At 35.2% G+C, this 22,089-nt stretch overlaps 1 protein-coding gene across 3 annotated transcripts in view; it reads left to right on the top strand.

Annotated features, from left to right (window-relative positions):
- Positions 1–22,089, top strand: part of NALF1 (NALCN channel auxiliary factor 1) — a 466,207-nt gene that overhangs the window by 161,713 nt on the left and 282,405 nt on the right. Inside the window, exon 2 of one of the 3 annotated variants that reach the window (XM_050332194.1) lies at positions 2,889–3,744. The exons of the other annotated variants lie outside the window; for them this stretch is intronic. Coding sequence (XP_050188151.1) covers positions 2,889–3,152 — 264 coding nt within the window. The 3' untranslated portion in view covers positions 3,153–3,744. Of the gene's footprint in view, positions 1–2,888; positions 3,745–22,089 lie in introns of those variants that run through there. 3 annotated transcript variants of the gene reach the window in all.

Here is a 22,089-nt window from a genome sequence, read left to right as displayed (position 1 = left end):
AAATCAGAATATTTATATCAATTTATGTTTCAAATACACAAGACTTTTTTTCCTTTTGAATGCAGTCTGCCATCAACCCCCTACAGTAAGCATCTGCAGTTTCTTTTGCTGAATAGTTAACAAATTTAAAGGATTGACACTTCAATATATTAAATGGAGTTAGGAAGACATGCCCATATTCCTATTGTTTCATGTTTGTGGATCTGTAAGGGTTTTCACATTTTTCCTTGGCCTTTGTAGTTTGTGCTGTTTTCTGAATTTGGACATTAAAAAACCCACATAAACCACCAGACACTTATTTCATGCTTTTTATGACTTTAGACATATGCAATGGAGGTCTAGTAATAAACAAATTGAATGAGCTTACCTCATAGAACCATACAAGTTCTGGCTGATGGGGAGAACCCTGGAGTCCTTTAGTCTCCCTGTGCTGTCAAAGCAGCACTTTCAAACACTGCACCACCTCCTTGTGTCTTTTCTCCACCTCAGTCATGGAAAGATTGAGATTTCACAATGTCTCTTGCTGGCTTGTTCCAGTTGTACACTACTGTACTAGTAAAAAGATCTTCCTAAAGCCTGGTTTGAAAGTTTAGGTGACTGTGCTGTGCTTTCTAATACCACTTGGTATTACTTGTGACAAGTGTCTCATTTATGTAACTGCTGCTCACGTAGGCTGTTGGAACTATGTCCTGAACTCTCTGTCACAATAAACGAGCTCTCAGTTCTCTTCCTAGGCCTTTTTACTATCTTGCTAACCCTTCCCTGAACTCTGATTTTTGGATAGCCTTCTTGAACTTGGATGGCCCAGAACTCAATATAGTATTGCTCTACTAAGTTGCAATCTTGACTTTTAACATTTAGGCTAACTTGAAGGAGAATATTTTATTTACAGGCAGGTCATACAGTTTTAATAAAGTGTATAACAGATGTGAAAGTCCTTGGTGAAATGAACATTTTCCAATTGCTTTGTATGGTAATATTTAAAAGAAACCAGATACTTTTCATGTGAATGATTCAGGTAGACAAATCCAAAAATTATGGGGTCTGTGATGTGCTGTCCCTAAGTACTGATAAGTGACTCAATTTAGAAGTGTATTTTCATACACATTTTAGCTAAAGTACCTCTGAATTTTTATATAGGATAATTAAACCTTACATGTCAGAATCTTAAAAAAAAGTGTTATTATTAGTCTTTTTATAACTATATCACAGCATATTTTATCTTAACCACCTACTTTTATAGTCTAGGAAAACATAAGCCTTCTTTTCATCCTTATTTTTAGCTAATGTCTTGCTTGTGTGACCATTAGAGTAAGTGCTTGCTTTGATTTCTTAGGAGGCTGATTTCAAGCCGTGTTACTAGAATTCATTGCTATAAGTTACTCATAGATTACTGAGATAATATTGCTTTATCATGAATGTATGCCACCAAAATTATATTAAAAAGTAAGATGGAGGGAGAAAGAGAACAGAACACAATGTTCTGATTTGTTTTTTCAAGATTCATGCACAAAATCCCTCCTTCTCTACCAATATTCTTACTTCAACATTCTTCTACTGAGCTTAAAGTAAGAATTCAGCACATGCTAATGAAGATCAAAAAGTAGTGTTTTTACTGAACTTAACCAGTTAATTCAGAACATGAAGCAGTGGTGTAAGGACTTTGCACAGGAGAACATGTTAACATTCCTACTTGCCTCAGCTACATTTTACTGTTGCAAGTGATAACATGCATCGCTGATAAAGTTGTATATTTGATATTATGCCCACTTCTATTCATGTTAGCAAAACAGAATTTGTGTGCTGTCTTAAGCAGTGAGTCATTGCTGCCTTGAACTTAGCTGCCTTTGTAGGTCCTGAGTTTCTTGAAAGGCTACAGTAAGCAATCAAAAGTTGCCTACACAAATCACACATAACCTGCCTTAATTTGAAGTACTTGGATAGGGACCTTCAATGATAGCAAGTTTGTTTGGCATCAATAACTTGACTAGTATAAAAGGACTTGGGGAATGTTCAGGAAACATTGCTATCTAAAGAGATGTTAAGGGGAACTTGTAACAGACTGTTTCATTAAAAGAAGTAGTATATAATTTTGTTCCTAGAAGACCTGAGGGCCTTTTGAACAAGAAATAACTGTTATATCTTGAAAACTGAGCCTATCTTAAAAACTTTGCCTGGGGCAAAGGAAACAAGTACTATTTCCATGACAACCCATCCAGCAGTATGATTTTGCTGTTGATACTAGTGCTATCATCTATTTTTAATGGGTGATGTTACTTTGCTATCTTAAAAATACTATTGGAGTTACTGTTCAGGTATGAGGCCAAAGATTCTCATTCACTCTCTCTACAAGACAGAAAGGGAGAGATGAACATTGTATTTTATGCAAGAAAGCATCAAGAAGAAATCATTTCTGTGACTATCTGCTATATGCATTATAAATGCTAAATATGATTAAAATATATAAATTCAGAGTATATGCTTAAAGTCTATCCCAAGTGGTAGGCTACAAGTCGATCATTTTGGTTTTATATTTTCTGGAAGAATAGAGTAATGAGCCTTTACCACAAATCTCCAGTGCTACTTGAAACTCTTTAAAAGGTAGTTATTAGTCATCAGCTTTAAGTCCATCTTCAGCATCTGCTTTGGAGATGCATTTTGCCCTTCTGTGTTCTCTGAAGTAGTCAGGCAGAGCGCACGATCCTGCTCCTTACTGGTGAAGACTTCTCCTGGCTCCAGAAGTAAGTTCTGTCTGTATCCAGCAAGCTGCATCTTTTATACAACTTTGTAAATACTAAATAGAAATTAAAAAAAAAAACAAAAAAACAAAAAAGTGAAGCTATGGGATTTTATTGTCTAAAAAAATTGTTATTTGTTTTAATTTACAGGACTCTTCATCTGCCGATTCTGTATCTGTCAGCAAACATTCTCCTGTAAGCCACAGTCGCATGCTGTCACTAGAGAGTCGCTGGACATTAAGGCTGCTTGAGCAGTTCGAAAGAAAAAACATGAGGCGACAACTGTTCTTTGTAAAGTTCAGTAAAAGAGAGACAGCCTTGAAGCAGAAGCTTCTGTTTTTCAAGTTATTTTCCCTCGTCAGCATCCACTCAGTTTATCTCAAGCAGAGGTGTGTGTTACTTCCAATTTTTTGAGACAAGCAGGTATTATGCATAGATACTTAGAGGATGTACACAAAGGAGAACATGCCCTGCCTGCCATAATGGACTTGAACTGTTGAGAAAAGGACATAAAAATTCAACTTGCAGAGAAGAACAAAAGCCAATTCTGGACCCTGGAGCAAGTATGTGTTTTTCTTCCAGTTTATAAATCACATCTTCTTTTCAAAATTTATCTCTGCAAGGAAATACTGAAAGAATATCGGTGAGAAGGAAGCTTTCAGAGGAGTATCTCAGGTCAGTGAAGAAACAGTCAAACCCAGTGAATTATCTTTCAAGTTAACTTCATGTTTTTACCTATGAATTTTGGGGGTCAGTGGTTTAAGCTAGTTTGGAAAAAGTTGATAACAAAGGCAATTTTTATATTAGAGCATCTTGCATGTTCCAAGGGGAGTAATCTTTGTTGGCCAATCCTGTAAGGACTGATGCAACTGTCTCATGACTGACTCCTTTTTTAAAAAAAGGAAATAGTATGGAACCCGTGATTACAATACATGTAAATTTGCATATTTTATTCTGATAATGTAATGTTATTTCAAAAAGCACAATAAAAGTTTTCTTTTAATTATGGCTTCTATGAGTTGTTTTGGTTTTTTTTCCTAAAATCATCATGATTTTAAAAAATACAATTTCCTATTCTTTCAGTAATTCAAAGTTTTCATTTAGCTGCTCTTTTTTCATGTTCTTCTTTCCACCTCTCCTAAGGTATGCCATCAGGAAAACATCCGTGTTTAAAGCACAATAAATATCAAATAGTAGAAAAAAATTAGCAGTGACAGGCTAAATGATAATGAATCTGTTTGGAAGGCATATGTATTATGGAGGTAATTAATTGTATAAGCAATATATGTGTAAATATATATATATGCAGAAAGAGAGAGAGAAATTTTGCATGTTGATCTGTTGGAAGGAAAAGGTAAGAAAGAAGTAAGATTCAGGAGGATCTTTCAGTATCAAAGTTAAACTCTTATGTTCATACCTCTAGCCTAGTGATAAGGCCTCATGTTCAAAAATATCACAAGGCAGAAATTTACTCCAAAGCTGCTTACTAGAGTCTGAACAACCATAATGGTGCTATTAGACATAGTCAATCTCATTTGCGTCGTATGACAGGATGGTTCACAGAGAACACAGATAACATTTTCCAGGTTGTAGTTCTGCTAGAAGGCAGAGCATCACTTCTAAGGCTCCAAGCATGAAGGAGCTAGCAGTGTGCAACAGTAGTTTGTGTATGCCACTGATGAGAAATGCAAAAAGGCAATAGATAGGAGAGCATAGCATAACACACTGGTACTGTGGAGGAAATAAAGCAGAGATGAAAAAAGGGGAGGAGTGTGTAGCAAAACAACCAGAGCAAAGATGTGAGCTTTTGAAAGACTTAGTGAAATCTAATCAACAGCAACAGATGTGCTCAGATGTGTCAGAAATATGAAACATCAGTAAAGTCTAGGATCAGTGTTCTTTCATATCTGTTGCTAAACCATAAATTATCTCTATTTACTCAACCAGTGCTTAGAATTATGGAAAAAAATGCTAAACTTCTTGATTGAGCCTATGTTTGATTGATAGCTAAAAGTTTGGGTGATGTTTTTAACTGAGTTGTTCTTTTTCTGTCTCTCCCACGTGTGGGACCTGATTGAAGTCTCTGAGGGGTAGAAAATTTGATGTGAATTATTTTTAAAGGAGATTAAGCCATCTACAGTGTCCTAGAACAGTGTCTCCAAATATCTTTATGTGGGTCTTGTCATCCCAGCTTAAAGCCAGCACTTCCTTTACTTCAGCTGTGTGGTCTAGTAAGTGTTCTTTGCCTATTCCAGATGCATTTGGGATTTATGGCTGACTGAGCATGCTCTCAGCCAAAGAGAGAGAGCCTTCATTCAGAATAAATGTTTGCTTCATGTTTTATTTGTCATTCTTAACTCACTACTGCATTATTTAGTGGAATGAAAACACTGACATAAAATATGTGCAAAGTGACCTTATCTCCTCAGTTTTGAGCAAAACCATTGGGTTTTTTTTTTTGATTTAGTGGCAGAAATCTTATTCTTAGCTGTGAATTCAAGTCAAGTGAACCTTGACTTGTATAAGGCGATTGGCATGGTCCAGCGTAATAGGCTTGTCACTGAATGGGGAAGATATGGACAGATTATTACATGGATAAGTTATTGTGTGGGTGGCCACATCCAACAAATTGTGGTCAGTGGTTCAAGGTCCAAATGGAGATCAGTACAAGTGTCTCTTAGGGGTCCATGAACCTGAACTGTTCCATACCTTTATTAATGACACAGGCAGTGGGATTGAGCTTGCCCTCAACAAGTTTGTGGGTTATACCAACTTCAGTGGTGCAGCTCATCTGCTTGAGGGATGGATTGCAACCAGAGGGACCTTGACAGGCTTGAGGTGTGAGGCCATGTGAACCTCATGAAGCTCAACAAGGCCAAGTGCAAGGGCTAAACCAGTGTCAGTACAGACAGCACTAATAAATGGTTTGAGAGTAACCCTGCAGAAGACTTGGTGGATGAAAAATGGAGTATGAGCTGCCAATGTGTGTTTGCAGCCCAGGAAGTCAACTGAAATGTGGTCTACGTCAAAAGCAGTGTGGCCAGCAGGTTCTGTCCCTCTATTCTTGTGAGACCTCACCTGGAGTACTGCATCCAGCACTCATTTGAAATCAGTGGATTTACATAAAAGCTGGGAAATGGTGCTGCAGATCTGTTTCATGTATTCCAAGGAAAGTACAAAAAATAAAGATCCAAAACTTTACACAGTGGAATGCACAGAGGTGTGATGGAGAGGTAGAAGTAGAGTTTCAAAGTAACAGGTCAGTTCAATAAATCTTACTGAATTTCCTTCTGAACTTTTTATATTCCAGTATGGGTTCATTTTTGTTTGCACAACAATAGTCTTACTGCTGTGAATGTTATCTCAGGAGATAGTGTGCTACACTAGGAAGAAAAACAATATTGCAAGGAAACATTGCAGTGACTGTTATATTCAGGGAAGTTGTAATGTTTTTTTTTATTTGGGAAAATAGATTCACCTGACCTAATTCACCTAAGTGTAAAAAAGGATGTTAGAGAGGAAATGTGCAATAATGTTTGAACCACAGGAAAGTACACATTTATTCACTGTGCCTCTGTTTCCCCCCAACATTCTACAGGCTTGCAATTACTTATGTTTCATAGCAAAAAAAAAAAAAAAAATCATAAATTTATGGCTAAGCACACATGATTTTCATAAAATGAGTAATCCATTTTAAGTTAATGGAACTGCTCTTTAACAGGGGAAGAAAAGCTATCCCAAAAAAGAATGTATTTTTGAAAGATCGTATGAAGACATCAATACTTGTTGCATACTAATGGCTCTTAGAGGATCATCAGTCTCTAAAAAAAATGCTAAAGACAAAACAAACAATTGCTTCAAAACTGTTTTTTTCTGTCAATAATATTCCTTTATTTTCTATAAAAGTATTCTACTGGCTTAAATGAGGTTTCTGGCTTTATTAAACCTTAAAGGTTAAGGTGTAAGATATGTTTGCTTCTTTGTAATAATAACTTAGAGATGGAAAAAATGAAACAACCTTTGCCTGATATGGCCTACATACTTGTGAAATGGAATTATCTTAATCACTTTAATTTTTCTTAGTTCAATTTTTTTTTCTTCTAAATTCTAGAAAACTATTGGTGGCTTTTAATGGGATGTTTTCTTTACCTTGATTGAAATTTGTAGAACTGGAAATTCCATCTTCGTTTGAGGAAGTTTCAGTAGAAACTTGGGTGAGTTAAACACTCATGCCTGTCTAGATTTTAATGTCTATATATCTTTCTTTCAGCAATAATATCACTGTCTTCAAGAATGGAGACCTGACTAAAATCACAAAAAGAAGAAAAATAGTGTAAAGTTCATGCAGAAATGTAGGGTGATCTTGAAAAATAACAGTGATGTCATAGTTCTGCAAAACTGTTGAGTCTGAACCTGAAGTGTATTTCTAGTGTCATAAATTATAATAAAATACATTCTTAACATGTACTTGGACAGAGTTCTTCTTGATTGCCTTGTGAGTTTTTGCTTCTCTCTGTGTTTACAGTTATATCCTTCCTGAATATCTGTTGAGTCCTTCAACAGATTTTGTATACAAACAGGGTTTGTATAATAAATGGCTATGACAAAATTCTCAAGAAAAATATGCATACATTACACCAGTACAAATATTTTTCTTTAATGGTGAGAAAATTAATAGTTTTACATAAAATAACAACACCCAAACTAATGTGTGAACTCCAAATAATTTTACTGTGACTTTAAAAAACAACAAAAAAAAGGAACAACGTAACATTGATCTTTTTTTGTATACTTTCAAAATCTTTATGATTTAATCTCAAGCAAACTTAATTATGCTTCTTTCTACCACTCGGATTTTACCTTTGCAATACCTTCCCCCCCCCTTGCCCTTTAATGTGATTGTATACAGACTTAGTGTTTGCTTTTAAAACAATAAAAAGGCATATTAAGTATCACACAGCCTTGTTTTGATTTTTAATGTTTTTTTTTCCTAGAAATTTTCAGTTAAAAACTCCCCAACAAATCAAAGTTAGACTTTTAGACCAAAAATTTTTAACTTTTTCCAATGAAGAAACTGAAGTAGTCCAATTTTCACAATCACAGAATTTCAATATAGCATAGAGAAGAAGAAAATGTGACAGTGCTTAAAAGTATATGTTTAAATGCTCAGATAAAATCTGAGAACTAATTTGGTTCAATGTCACTGCAGAAAATTGACTTTTTGCATGTAGTCTATGAATGGAAAATCAATTTACTAATTGTACAACTCCAATTAACTTTCCTGTAAGCATCTTTTCATATACACATTAGCTGTCTAAAGAGTAGTTGAAGATAGGAATTTTTTTAACTGCTTTTCAGTGTTTTCTCGCTGGCTTCTGAGGAGCAGAGTTAGGAAAAAACATAATTCAGGAATTCAGGAAAACACTGTTGCAGGCCTTGAGCTGACAAAGGTGTATGTTTGCATTTAATTCTCTGCATGTGGGGAGCTCTGTTACACTACAAATCCTGTTTAAGTGTAGAAAGCTAATTACAGTCCTTAGACCTTGTTTTCCCACTGAGGTTAAATTCTGCTTTTTTTCTCTGCTCACTCAGGTTTTGTTAAGTTTGAAATATTTTAGATTAAGCTTTGCCTCAGGCATATGGTAAGCAAGGTGATTTACCTTCCTTTATTTGTCATTGAAGCAGTGGAGGGAAACAATGTATGATCTAGAAGCTATCTTGCTGCTTAATAGCTTGACGAGATTATGCAATATGTAAACCAGGCAAAATCAGACAAGTTTTCCCAAGCTGCTACATATGTATTTATTTACTTTTTCTTGGCTCTATTCAGGAATTCAAACCTCTAAAATGTCTTTATCCTATGCTTGTTTCCAAGGTGTACAGTGATGAGTTTCAAGTAAAATTAATTCCCTGAGTCAGCTGCAACATCTCTGTTCACAGTGCCAGTGCCAGGCTCTTAGAACTTCTTTGGTCTTGAGAAACCTCTTGACTACCTTCCTTTTTGACTCCTTCATCTAGGGTTTCATTTTTAAAACAAAAATGAAATAACCTGTATCCAGTGATCATTTCTCAATCTCTTACTGATATTCCTAGAGATAAATTCTGCCTATTAGAAAACAAACTTCTGTCCCCTGACATAAAAAGAGATTTGATTCTCCTTTGCTTCTTTACCATCTGAGTTTTAATGTGATAACAAGACAAGTTGTCTGATGGGATTTTTTGGATCCAGGTAAGCTACACTTTTGTTAGGTCAAATTCATTATCATTTAGTTTCACCTTGAGGTTTGAGAGTCCTCCAATATTTTCCAATTAAGAAACTTAGGGCATCTCCACCCTGTGAGATCAAGTGTAGAAAGCCTTACTGTATGACTACAGGTTTGATGGGAGCTGCTGAATTGTTTCCATGACTTTCCCACACAACAACCTCTGCTCTTATTTCCTTCTGACATCTCAAAGTATACTTAAAGTGGCAGCAAAATTGATTCTCTAGTGATTTGAAAATAAACTCTATTCGTATTGGGGAATCTTCCTTTGAATTATTCTATCATGAAATGTTTTATCTCTTTTTGTTGAAAAATGACTATGACTCAAGTTTGTTTAATGGAAGTGCTCTGATGAAGGCAATTATGTTGCACAGGACATACAGAAACCTCTAGATAAAATTGTGTGATGAAGCATTTTCAGAGACAAGGTGCCATAAGTCTGTGCTACTGTATAGCAACTTGTGGAGAAATGTTTCAGCAAATAAAGACATTTTCTCCCTGGTTGTTGAAGTTCCACAGCCTGAAAATGATGAAATGCTCCATTATTTTCCGTAGTGTCAAAATGAAGGAAAATGAAGCAAGATTAGCAACCTGGGGAAAAGTAAAAATTTGAGAAAGATGTGAAGACTAGTTTTCTTCAGCAGTGGCTGAAACAGTGCTGGGTGTATGGATAATAAAGAGGAAAGCAGTTTTTATACACGGTGTGTACTTGATGAGAGCAAATGGTCTTCCGGAGGAACAGTGTAATTTCTGAACATTGTAAACAGTGTGTGGAGAAACTGAACTGGGAGGTGAATAGTTGCCTCCTAGACATCCTACAGTTGCTAACAATTGTTTTCTTTTTAACCTCCTATTTCCCATAAATCTTTCCACTCTCTTATCCATATAAGTATCAAATCGGTAGCTTACTTTGAATAAAATTAACTTCAGCATGGATTCAACCTTGGTAATTTTAGTTTCTTCTGCTTGTGATTTTTACTTAAGTGATCAAGTTATAATTTACTGAATATTTCATATGTCAGCATATCCTCTGAGTCTGTCCTCTTGGTATTTTAATTAAGAAATTATCATAATTCATTAGCAGAATAGCCTGTCAGTTTGTGGGAGCCAGATATCAGACAAGCTTTCTTTTATGAAAACCTGGAAGGTTAAGTAATAAATGTGATCAGAATACTTTCTCTGGAAAATTATATTTTACTGAAATATCACATGTTTTTAGGATCATTCAAGCTGGAAGGTACATCAGGATGTCCCTCGAGCACCCATGCTCCAAGAAGGGCCAGCTATGAGGTTGGACCAGGTTGCTTGGGATTTGCCCAGATGGGGCTTGAAGCCCCTTTGACTTGAGGATTGGAGCCTGCTGAACCTGGGCAACCTGTCCTGTCGTCACAGGGAAAGGTTCCAGTACCCAACCTGAACCCCTCTCATTTTAGTTCTTGCCTTGCCACACACAGCTCTAAAAAGCCCATCTCCCCCTCTTCATACCCTCCCAGTAAGCACTGGGGTGTCTGTGAGGTCTCCTCAAAGTTGTCTCTGCCTCAGGCTGGACAAGCCTTACTGTCCCAGACTCAGTTCACAGGGCACCCTCAAGCCCTGAGAGTCATGGGGATGAACTCACTTCACAGGTTATTGGATCTTTCCTGTACTGGAGGGCACTAAGCCAGCCATGGCATCCAGATGTGACCTAACAATGAGTACTGGGCTTGAGTGCCTGCCCTGAGCTCCTGGCAGTGCTCCTGCTGACACAGCCCTGGATGATGCTGGTCAGGGTTCACTGCTGGCTCCTGCCCAGATCCCAGGGTGCCAGTGTCAAAAGCCAGGCTCAAGTATAGGTAAAAGATATCCATGGCCCTCTCTATTCACAATTCAAAATTTCAGTTTGAAAAATAAACACCCCTCACCAAAACCCCCAAACTAGATCCCTGCATAATAGAGCCAAGGAAATTACGAAGTGGCTTTGGTTGCCTGAGTTAAATAGTGAGATTTAGAAAAGAATAGTTGTATAGTGGTGGTTGACTCAGGAAAAAGGCAGCGCTTTTCAACACAAATTACCATCATGAAAGGAATACAAGTTTTATTGTCATATAAGTTGTTTGGATTGGTGAATCTCTTTGAAGGCCTACTGCACATTCCCTGGAAAAGGGTCAATGCTTTTCATTTGTAATTTTTTTTAAATGAAAAAATATTAAGAAAATAATTTTAGGGATTCTAGATGAAAAAATTACATGCACACCTGTGTAGATGCATACAGAAGCTTTGGGTGTTTTAGTTAATGCTTGGACTGCATGCTTTAAAAATCTTGCAAATTGACAATAAAATTTTGGGTAAGTCATTCCTTAAATACATTACCTTGATAGGAAAATGGTGATATTTTAAAAAAAGCTGTTTAAAAGTAATTTTTGGGGTGCCTTTCCATGCAGGATTTAAAACTGCATAAAAATCTCACATTTGAAAAGAGCAAACAAAATTAGCTAAACTGCACAGTGCCATTAATTTTTTGATATGTAAAATATTTCTTCAAATTTATTTTAGCTCATTATCTCTTCAATTTGTCATATTCATGCAAACACATTTTTATTAGTGCATACTTAATATTGTGAAACATTTTATGGAATGCTACAAGGTTTTCACCGTCTTTTCAAACAAAAAATAAGTTAGATAAAGGGCCATTCTGCATAGAATAAAATCACTTAACAAATCTTTAGTGGCCTATGTTTCAAAATTACCTCCTACAGATCAATTTACTGTCCACTTGACATGGTGATGGTGGAAAAGGACTAAATCATTCAGACAAACACATCTGCCCTGCCCTACACACACACATATGCATACCTTAGTGAAAAATGTAGTAGATGCTCTGTTAAGTACCTTTTAGATGTCAGATTGCCTGCAAATTGAGCTGTAGAAGTGCAAATGAAGTGATTTAAAATATCAAGTGATTTATTAAGAAATTGATCTGTACATGAAGCCTGGCCTTTTATCTTTTCTACTCTTTCTTTGAATTGAGACCTTGTGTTAGATAAAAGCATCAGGATTCTATTAGACTCATAATAGGCTTCCATCAACCTGATCTGAAATAAAGCCAGTCTGTGCTAGCAAAGCAGATGACACAGGTAATTTCCCTATTTCCTTAAAAAACAATAAATCAAACCCAAAAACCAACCAAACAAAACCAACGAAACCCCTAAATCTCTTTTGTATATTTTTGGAACAGAGCTTTTTCCTTTAGAACTGTTTTTAGAGTGCGTAAGAAATGTATATGAACCGTCTGGCCAGAAGATGTAGTCTCTTGTCTTTCAAGTTCAGCTTTTCCCACAAAATAGTATGTCAACACTCTGAATATCTTCAGATATAAGGGTGTTCTGTTACAGATTCTTGTCTGTAGAGAAATGCTCCTTGTGCTCAGCTGCCTTGCAAGATGGGAGACTCCATAATAATTAATGGCACGGGCTAGAGCTGGGAACTTAAACATTGCTTTTCAGGAAAAACAGGTGAGCCATTCTTAGGTTATATATATTCACAGCCAGTTCCCTCTTTTCCTTTCCCTGTTCTTTCACACTTCTGTCAGCTTTGGATAATCTAGTCAATGCAGATTCATGAAGTACTGCTGTGCAGGAGGCCATGAAGGTAATATCTTGCTATTGTTCTGCTTGTTATACCTGAGTATATTGGACGTATAACTGATCTTTTCATGCAGGAAGAGCAAAAGTATCTTGATTACTTTCATCTTTCCTCAGAACTTATTACTACTTCAGTTATCTTTTTAATGTATATGCATGCATGTATACAATGTACTACAGTATAAGTAAGCACTTCAAAATATTTTATCTAACACCTGGTGGGAAATTATGTTTATTGGTGGGAAGGAGAACGGCAAGAGACAAAGGGAAATGCGAAGGTATTTCGGCTTGCCTGCAGAGTCAATGGAAACATTAAGAACTGTGAGGAACAAGTTCTCAAGAAACAGTATAGTCAGAATCATAGAATCATTAAAGTTGGAAAAGACCTCCAAGGTCCCCAAGTACCCAATACCGCCATGCCAACTAAACCACAGCACTAAATGCCATGTCCAGTCATTTCTTGAACACTTCTAGAGATACTGACTCCACCACCTCCCTGAGCTCCTGATGTTTGGTAGGTGAGCACCACTAAATAATGAAAAGTTACCATGAACCTCTACACACTTTATAGAAATAAGCATGCATACCTCATATTCCTTTCACCCCTTAAACTTTCTTAGCAAGTTTTTTCTTTTACTGTGGAGTTTCATGATCTTAATCTATCACATAAAGTTTTAAGAAATAGCTTTGCTTTTTACACAAAATTGCTTCCAGATTCCTGCAACAAAAAAATGCAGGTTTTACTGGCTAACCAAGCCTGACTGCACTTAGGTTAAACTCTGAAAAAAGAAAGAAATAATAGTAAATAACTTGAAATTTACTGTCATCACACAAAGTCTTGAACTTCATTATAAGATTTTCTTATAAGTGTCATAGTAAGTATTATAATAATAAAAAAAAGGGAACCTGAATATTTTCTTTCTTGTTGATTAGACAGCAGCTGACAAATTATTGTGATGGAATCAGGCTGGTATCATACTTGGTCTCTCAAGGTCTTCATTTCCTTTCATATCTTCTCTAACTCACTCTTTAATTCCCATATGCCATAGGAAATATTCATATATTCACTACGTAATTAGAAAATTTCAGACCTCTTTTGGTTGTATAAAGCAAAGTAATTAGCTTAGTAAAGGATATTTCTTTTCTGCTGTTTTGTTTGTTTTCTTTATATGCTGCCTGAGTTTTAGTGAAAAGCCCCAATATGCTCTGAAAAATTACAGACCCTTTTATTTCAAAAATGTTTAGAAATGGGGAAAAAGACACGTGCACGTGTGTGCAAAAGAAAGAAGTACTATGAAACTTTGAAGGATTGCTAGAAGATTTTATTAATATTTCTGAACTTATTATGTCTTGTCCTATTCTCGTTATTTCCTTTACAGATCACCTATATTTTTGATAGCAATCCAATTGAAAAATGCTGAAAGGTGAGAATATGTGGAGTGTTCACCTCTGTATGTTTATCAAAACACTAAATCTAAAAAACTTTTTGCAAATGATTTCATGGTCATTTTCTTTTTGCAAGCCCTTGTTAGGAGGTCAAATGCAAAAGCTGAGAGAAGTTTCCGTAGCCAACCTTCATCATGTTGCACACAAGTGGTTTCAGTGCCATTCAGTAGTGACTCCTCCACAAAAACAACAAAAAAAAAGCAAAGCAGATTACCTTACTAAGAGTCTGTGCAATTTAACAATATCCAGGGGATAGTGGGAAATGCAGAGATCAGGGACTATCGTTTTGCTTTAGAGTTGGGATATCACATTTCAGATTTATAATATGAGCATGATATGTTCATATGTTCATATGTTCATATGATATACTCATATGCTGATGAGTATTTGAGGTCTTTATACAAATATATGCAAATACCTTTGGTTTTGTATTTATAGTGTAGATCAAAAATAAGAGTTTTTTAATTGAGTGAAGACATCTTTTTTTGAGTTATATTACTGAGAAACCTACAAACTGAATCATTAGAAATCATTGACTTGAACAGAAACTGGAATAAGTAACTACTAATGAATGTCTGGAGTGTGACTCATAATCCAGTGTTTTCAGTATCTGTTTTAACCAGCTCCTTTGTTTCTAGAAAAATAATTCTATTAGTGTCAGGTAGTAAAACAGAGTATTGAGTATTTAAATATTGAAAGCAAGCTTTTTCTGGCTAACTGAACATAATATCCACAAGAGAGAAAGAAATCCAGCAGGTGTTTTTGTCAATGGTAAATTTAGTACTACTAGTTAAGAAGATTTAATTTATGCAATGAAGAGATGTGCATTTATATTCAAATAATTCTTACCAGTGATCCAGGCAAAACTGAGCTCTATTAAAGTATAAAATGTAGCTCACTGTTGTTGCTGTGGCTTGGCAGACCCAGATTTTTGTGAAACTGATAATGTGGGGTTTTTTGGAAAGTACACTGAAGCTGTGCTGAGGCAAAAGGTGATCAGTCAGTAAGTTGGAAAAATACCCCAAACATAAAGATGTAACAGATTTTTTCATTCTTCCCACCGTTTCAATTCCTCACATAGATTATTTTCATGTCTACTTAAAACATGAGCAGCATTCTTTTTAAAAGGTTTTTTAACTCTTGATAAGCCTCTGCCCAACCACTCTTTTATAGTGGATAAGTTCCTTATGGTGAGAAGACTTTTTCTTTTAGTCTGGTAAGTATAGTCTCAGGCTTCATACATCTGTATTGCTGCTTCTTCTATCAGCTGTATTATTGTTTTATAATTTATAATTTAGAGACACTCCATCAAAAGCTTTCAGGTTTTGTTGTTTTGGTGAGATGTAAGGTGTTTGTGTATTTTGATTCAGAATAATTTAGTAGCATTGCCATCTTTTGCTTAAGAATTTAGTTCCTCATCCAGTCTAAAACATGCTTAGATGTCTTGGTGGTAAGATTGGAATAAATGTCTACTGACTACAAGTCAGCTTCCATCCCATGAGAAAACCTCTGGAATGGTAAACCTGGACAGGTCATCTTGATTAATGCCTTTAGTTTTGTAGGCACGATGTTTCAATTCTGTGCTATGTTCTGGATATGTATGAAAATGTGACTGAACCATTTTTAAAATTCCTCTAAACTCCTCTTTGTTTGCTAACATTTTTATAGGCAGAGTAACATCTTTTCTTTCTTAGCACGTACTTAATTGAATATAAATAAACCATGGATGGCCTCACTTCCTATCTGTAAATGCATACTGAAGACCAAATGCAAAAGATACATTTTGTTAATGCAGGAAACATAAATGCTGTGGAATTAATTTTAGCAGTTCATTTTCAATAACCTCTGTTTCATAAGTCTATAATAATTATCTAAGTAATGTCCCTGGTTATTTGGTGATTAACACATTTTAATGATGAAAAGATTCATTCATTAAAAAGAAATGTGTGTTTTTCCTTATGATACGGTTCTTCTTCCTTCCTTGGTTAGAATGGATACAAAGAGTAACAAAATTTAGAAAAGCATAGCACTGTTTAGCAGAGCAGACAAATGTTCATGGTCTCCCACTAACTACTTCTCTCCTTTCACATCTCTTTTACAATTAAAGGAAAAAAATTCTGTCTTTGTTCTGTCTCAATATACTAAAGTACCATGTGACCTTAGCTGTGCTCCCAGTCTGCATCTCTGTGTATTGGAGTGAATGCAGAGCTTTCCTACCTCAATGGGTTCTGGGGAAGTTTCCTATCAAATCGAGAGTGGAGTATGGGATCTATGCCGTTTATTCTATCACAGGTCACTGTGACACAGAGAGCTTGAACAGCAAATTACAGCTTAATGAGTCAGCTCACTGGTACCACTACATGAGTTTTGTCCACCAGAGTATTTTGCCTAGAGGATCCCAATCTTAGCTCTGGAAAGAGAAGGTTCAAGTGGATCTGAATCTGTTTCCTTATTAGTCTGAACTTTTAAAAACTGAGAGTTTTACAGTTTCTCTTCTGATTCTTATTTTTGAAGTACTGGATCACAATCATTTGCTAGTTCCAGGAACATGCTCCAAAAAGCTCTGCTAAGAACCATCTTCTAATTCAGGTGCTAAAGCTAACTGGACCTTGTGCTCTTTAAAGAGTTAAACACAAATTTATTTTTATTCTAAATTACAGGGTTTTGGAAGACAAGGAAGTGGCATGACTAAATGTAAAACTGAAAAACTAAATCCCTTTGATTTCAAATTAGAGTTTTACAAGCAACTGTCCACCCCAAAAAAATAAACTGAACTACTGAAGTTTTATTCATTAACAAAAATATCAATATTCATCATAATACCCATCTTAAATCATTAATTCAATACCATTGTAACTCCCAACCATGTTAATACATTAATGAAGCTAACATACTAATTTTTACCTGGCCTTCAGCTTCTAAATAATCTCCTTGCTCTTCTTTTGCGTATCAAAATAAAGATGAGCTCTCATTTTCCTTAAGCTGCAGCAAAGATTACCCAATTTATGACAGCAAAAGTTATCTGTATCATTAACTAAAAGGTGTCTTAATTTTTTTATAGACTCCATATTATCAAACTCAGAAATATTTTTTAAAGAGTTCTTGTTAAAAAATGTATATGTGTTTCTACCTGAATTAAATAAGTTAAATAAGTTCACGGTTAATACTAAGTAGATAATAAATTCTTAATTCAGTAGCTAAAATAAAATTAAGGAAAATATGGAATTTCTGGAACTGGAATCTTTTTTTCCTGAGATTTAGTTATAAAAGAGCTACTACATTTTCAACAAAACTGTATTAAATACATAGAAAATGCTTAATTTCATTTTAATGCCTCTTGAAATATTTTTGCAAGATAAAAAGATCTGATTCAAAATCTAAAAAGCTTTATTTTGGTAGTTCTGAAAGGAAAAATTTAGTGGAAATGAAATTAAATGTTTCCTTTTGGAAAAAGCTACCATGAAATTGTTCTAACATTTTCAGAAATTCTTCTAACTCCTCCTTTGTATGGCTGAATCATCTGCAGTTGTTATTGTGAATTAATGCTAAAAATGCTTGAAATCATCTGATATCACTCTTTTGGCACAGCTGCTTTAGGTCCAGAGAAATCTTTGTATGCCTGAGTCGTTCATTGTGTTTCTGCTGTACAACACCCTACTTTCATTAACTCGTTTTCCTAAATTCTTAGAAAAAATGTTATATAGACAAGAAAGCTGTGGGATTCACCTCTGCTGTTAGATGAACCATGGCAGAGATAATTCTTCTTCCAGGAAATCGGATTTAACCTGTGCCATGTATTTCTTTACAAAAATCCAGCAGCTTCTCAATACGTACATGAAAGTGTTATTTCAGACTTAGATGTTTCTGAAAATATATTTGGAAAGTAGGATTATTTGCTTATTATACTTAAGGCACAGTGACTACTGCCTTCTCATCCACTAGCAGACACATCTTTATTCTTTCCACAGTGAGAAATGAGAGCAGGCTAAGATATATCCAAGTTAGTTGACTGCATTTAGTTGAAATAATTTTGACGATGTATGAAGCGGAAAAAATGGGGACGCAAAGAGGTCAGCATAGTTTATATAAATACAACTTGGTGAATTAAAAACTTATTTTCTTGTCTTCCTCATTGCTTTTTGAAATCTAACTACCTTCCTACATATTTCTGATGCCTCTGACTGGATTTTGAACTGGGTTAGGTGTTCATTTCATGAAGGGAACATAGAATAGTCAGTGCAATTGCCAGTGGAACTGCCTCTGTTTGTCTGTCTCCTTTCACTAAAGAGCAAGAGCTGTCGGGTGTAGGCATAAGCTGCTTGTTATCTGAGTTCAACAGCAGGTCAGTTCTTTTCTCAATAGGTTTCACTACAGTCAGAATCAGCTACCACAGGTTTTCTTCATTTCCTTTCCCCAGACGAGGAAGCAAAGAAACCTAAAAGGACAATTAAGGTTTAACAAGGGAAGTGGTTCTGCAAAATGGCATGCTGGCCGATGTTTGTACCGCACTGTGGAAATATTCTCCACAGAAGTTCAGCTTTTTGGCAACAGTACTGATGTATGCATATTTGAAAGTATTACATGGCTATTTCAAACCTTCTTGACATACTTCAAATGAGTTAAAACCCACTGACAATAACTTTGAAGGTTACACCATCTTATCTACTACAGAAAGCTCTAATTTACCCATATTTACTATCCTAAGCCACTTCCTCATGGAGGTAGAGTATACTTACTAATTTTATGTATATATATGTAAGATATATATTATATGCATCAAATATATAACATAATGTAATATATGTAGTCTATGTGTATTTATATACTTGTATTTAAAAATATTCATATTTATTCACGTCCATATTTTAGGAAGGAAACTACCTTTCTCTGATATTTTTTGTGAGCTTGCATCATGGAACTTGCTCTTGTCTTCCTCCTATTTATGTATGTTTATCACTGTATTTTCTCCCTGTAGTCATAGAAAAGATCATACAACATTTTTGCTATGTCTTCTGACACAAAGTCAAACATAAGACTCACTTCACCTTAGATATAAGACACTAGTGACTAAAAGAATTCACTTGTTCTCTTCCTGTTAAATCTCCTGTTGACCTTTTAGAAGGTTACCAAAGGTTCCTCCTTTGCTAATATTTAGCCTTCCTCCACATTTTGGTGGGGCTTTATTCACAGTGTTTTTGTTTTTAATAGCCACCTGTCTTTAAAATCTAAGGTGGGAATGATCTCACTGCTGTTGATGGTTCTCCTATACTAATTCCGTTAAAGCTGCTTTACTGGCTCAGGTCAGTATTTTGTATCTCCTTAAGCTTTGTCCTTTTTCTCTTGTGTTCAGAAGTGCATGAGGAAGGTTTCCACTGTTCTTCTAGAGGTTGATAATGCCATACCTTTCACTGAGAGGGAAAATGGGAGCAAGACCAAGGGTGCTAACTACCACCTAGTTCTATAACCAATGCAAGCTGTAAATTTCAAGTAGCAATGTCAGCTCATCACAGTCTTGGGAAAATTGAAATTTCTAGCTATTATAAGAAATTAAATAGCATAATGTGGGCTTTTTTCATTGAACTTTAGTAATTACTAATAAGGAAGTTTACTGCATTTCTTATATGTGTCTAATATGGATATATTTTAATTACCCAAGATGACTTTGGAGTGTGTTTTTTGTTGTTGATTTTCTTAATAGCAAGCCCAGAAAGTAGCATAACATAAAAGACAAATATTATCTTGTATAAGTGTGGCATATGTACATGTGCTGGTTAATTGTTTTCACAGTGGTTTTTATGGTTTCATGTTTTGGATTTGTGCTGAAAACAGTGTTGATAACACAGGGATGTTTTGGATGCTGCTAAGCACTACTTGCATAGAGACAAGCCCCTTTCTGCTTCTCATTCCACTCCAGCAAGTTGACTGGGAGTGCACAAGAAGTTGGGAGGATATAGTAAATCATTTGGATAAATAAAAGGTGCCTCACTAATGTCACATATCTTATGATAAGAATAAATCTTTTTTTATTTCTGGTATTGAATTAGAACTAGACTGAGTTAGAAATATTTTCTAAAGTTTATGTGGCCATAGTTTATAAATTTATGGCTTGGATGCATTTTTATGGCCATTAATTACAGTCAGCTCTAATAACCTTTATTCCTATTGATGGGACCTTTGCCTGAGGGGTGACTACTCAACTGAGACGTGATTAACTGCATATGATATAATTTAAAATGGTCAAAAAACTTTTAAAATCCGGGGGGAAAAAGGCACCAAAATCTATTTGAAGGAAATGAGGTTGCTTAGAGTGGGCCATTAGCTCAACTAACATCGTCAGGAGTTTTGTCATTCATATCAAAGAAACCTTTGCAGATGCCAGACTAGTTATTCAGGCTTTAGGTTTGCATGAATGGAAAATAGAAGTTGGGTGGATATTTTTTTTGTTTGCCATAACAACTATGTTGCATTGGTATACACCATAATTATATTGCACAAATACATAAAGCTTGTTTAGGAACAGGTACTGACCCATAAATGTGAAGGTTGGTTGCAATATAATCAGTTCCATGAGCTGATAAGAAAAATTAGTTTTGGGGATATTTCTTGTGACAATAGAAAAAAAATAAAAACCAATCCTTCAAATGTGTATTCATGTATCCTATTTCTTTCTCTTAATGTAAGACATGGTATTTGTGTAATCCTTTGAAATCAATTTTCTATTGCTGTACCATTACTCTTTAAAAGTTTCATTTTAAGACTTTTTATGAAACACTTTTGATATTAGTCTGTCTATTTGGTATTTGACCATGACAGAGTGTGAATAGTGTTGCAAAAGTGATTCCCTTGGCCTTCTGTGCTCATTAAAAACAGAGAACCCCACAAGGGCAATGAAGAAGTCCACAAAGACTGTTACATACTGGAATATGTGGCTTTTACAGGCTAATAGAATACTGGCAGTTCATCAGTTTATCAGAATTAACCAATATTCATAGACCAATATTTTCTCTAGAATGACTATCTTTACTCCTTTAGAAACATGGAGAAAGGAAGATAGAAAGTTATCATCACTAGAGTTTTTACATAGCAACTGTCATAAAAAATATAGGAGAAGAGACATTGAGGTTCATATAAGGTATTTTTGTCTTTTCTTTCTTTCAATGGCCAGTGATAGTTATTTAATGCTCATGTTACCATAATAAAAACATAATGACTTCCTCAAAAATTAAACACATTTTTATGGCTATTCAGACAGATCTGCTGGTCGAATACACATGTAAAAGCAACATTAATCTTAGTATCTGCTCAGATTGAATCAAACTTCTACTGTAGCTTCAACCCAACAGAAACATTTCCTGCAGCAAATCCAAAACATTAAAACAAGTTCAGCTTGCTGACAAGATGAGTAATATTGTTGTCTTTCAGACTAAGAGCTACTGCACAACCTTAATTTGAAGAAATACATTTTTTACAAAAAAAACCCCAAAAACAAAAAACCAAAAAAAACCCCACAAAACAAAAGAAAACAAAAACCACACAAAACCAACCAACCAACCAAAAACCCACCTAAAACTCTATTTATTTTGCCAGATCATCAAACTCTATGAGCAGATACTTCAGACCATAGCATTGCTGTAGCAGTGGTGGTTAGGTACACAGGAAAGAAAATATTATCATGTCCTGAACATCAGATAAACTGTTATATAATAATGAAACTATTTAAAAATAAATAAATAAATAATATAACAAAGTCTCACTGTCATTATGAATGGGTGTTCAAATGTGAACATAATGACTGTTGTTTAAAAGGAATTTGTATGTTTTATTAAGGCATGGAAGTGCAGGTAAACTTATGTTGCTATTCATGACCATCAATGGGATTTACCAATTAGCAACATCTTGGCTGGAGGGAATTTAAGGCTAGAGTTATCCTTTCCTCTCATTTGTAATAGCACCCATGGAGATGGCACCATATGGAATAAAGAAGGCACAATAAAGAAGGCAGACTACAGCTTGAGCTTTTAT

The sequence above is a fragment of the Myiozetetes cayanensis genome, unplaced genomic scaffold (genome assembly GCF_022539395.1).
Source record: "Myiozetetes cayanensis isolate MyiCay16 unplaced genomic scaffold, myiCay2020 scf5-8, whole genome shotgun sequence".
Taxonomy (NCBI): Eukaryota; Metazoa; Chordata; class Aves; order Passeriformes; family Tyrannidae; genus Myiozetetes; species Myiozetetes cayanensis.
This window is presented reverse-complemented; position numbering and strand designations above follow the sequence as displayed.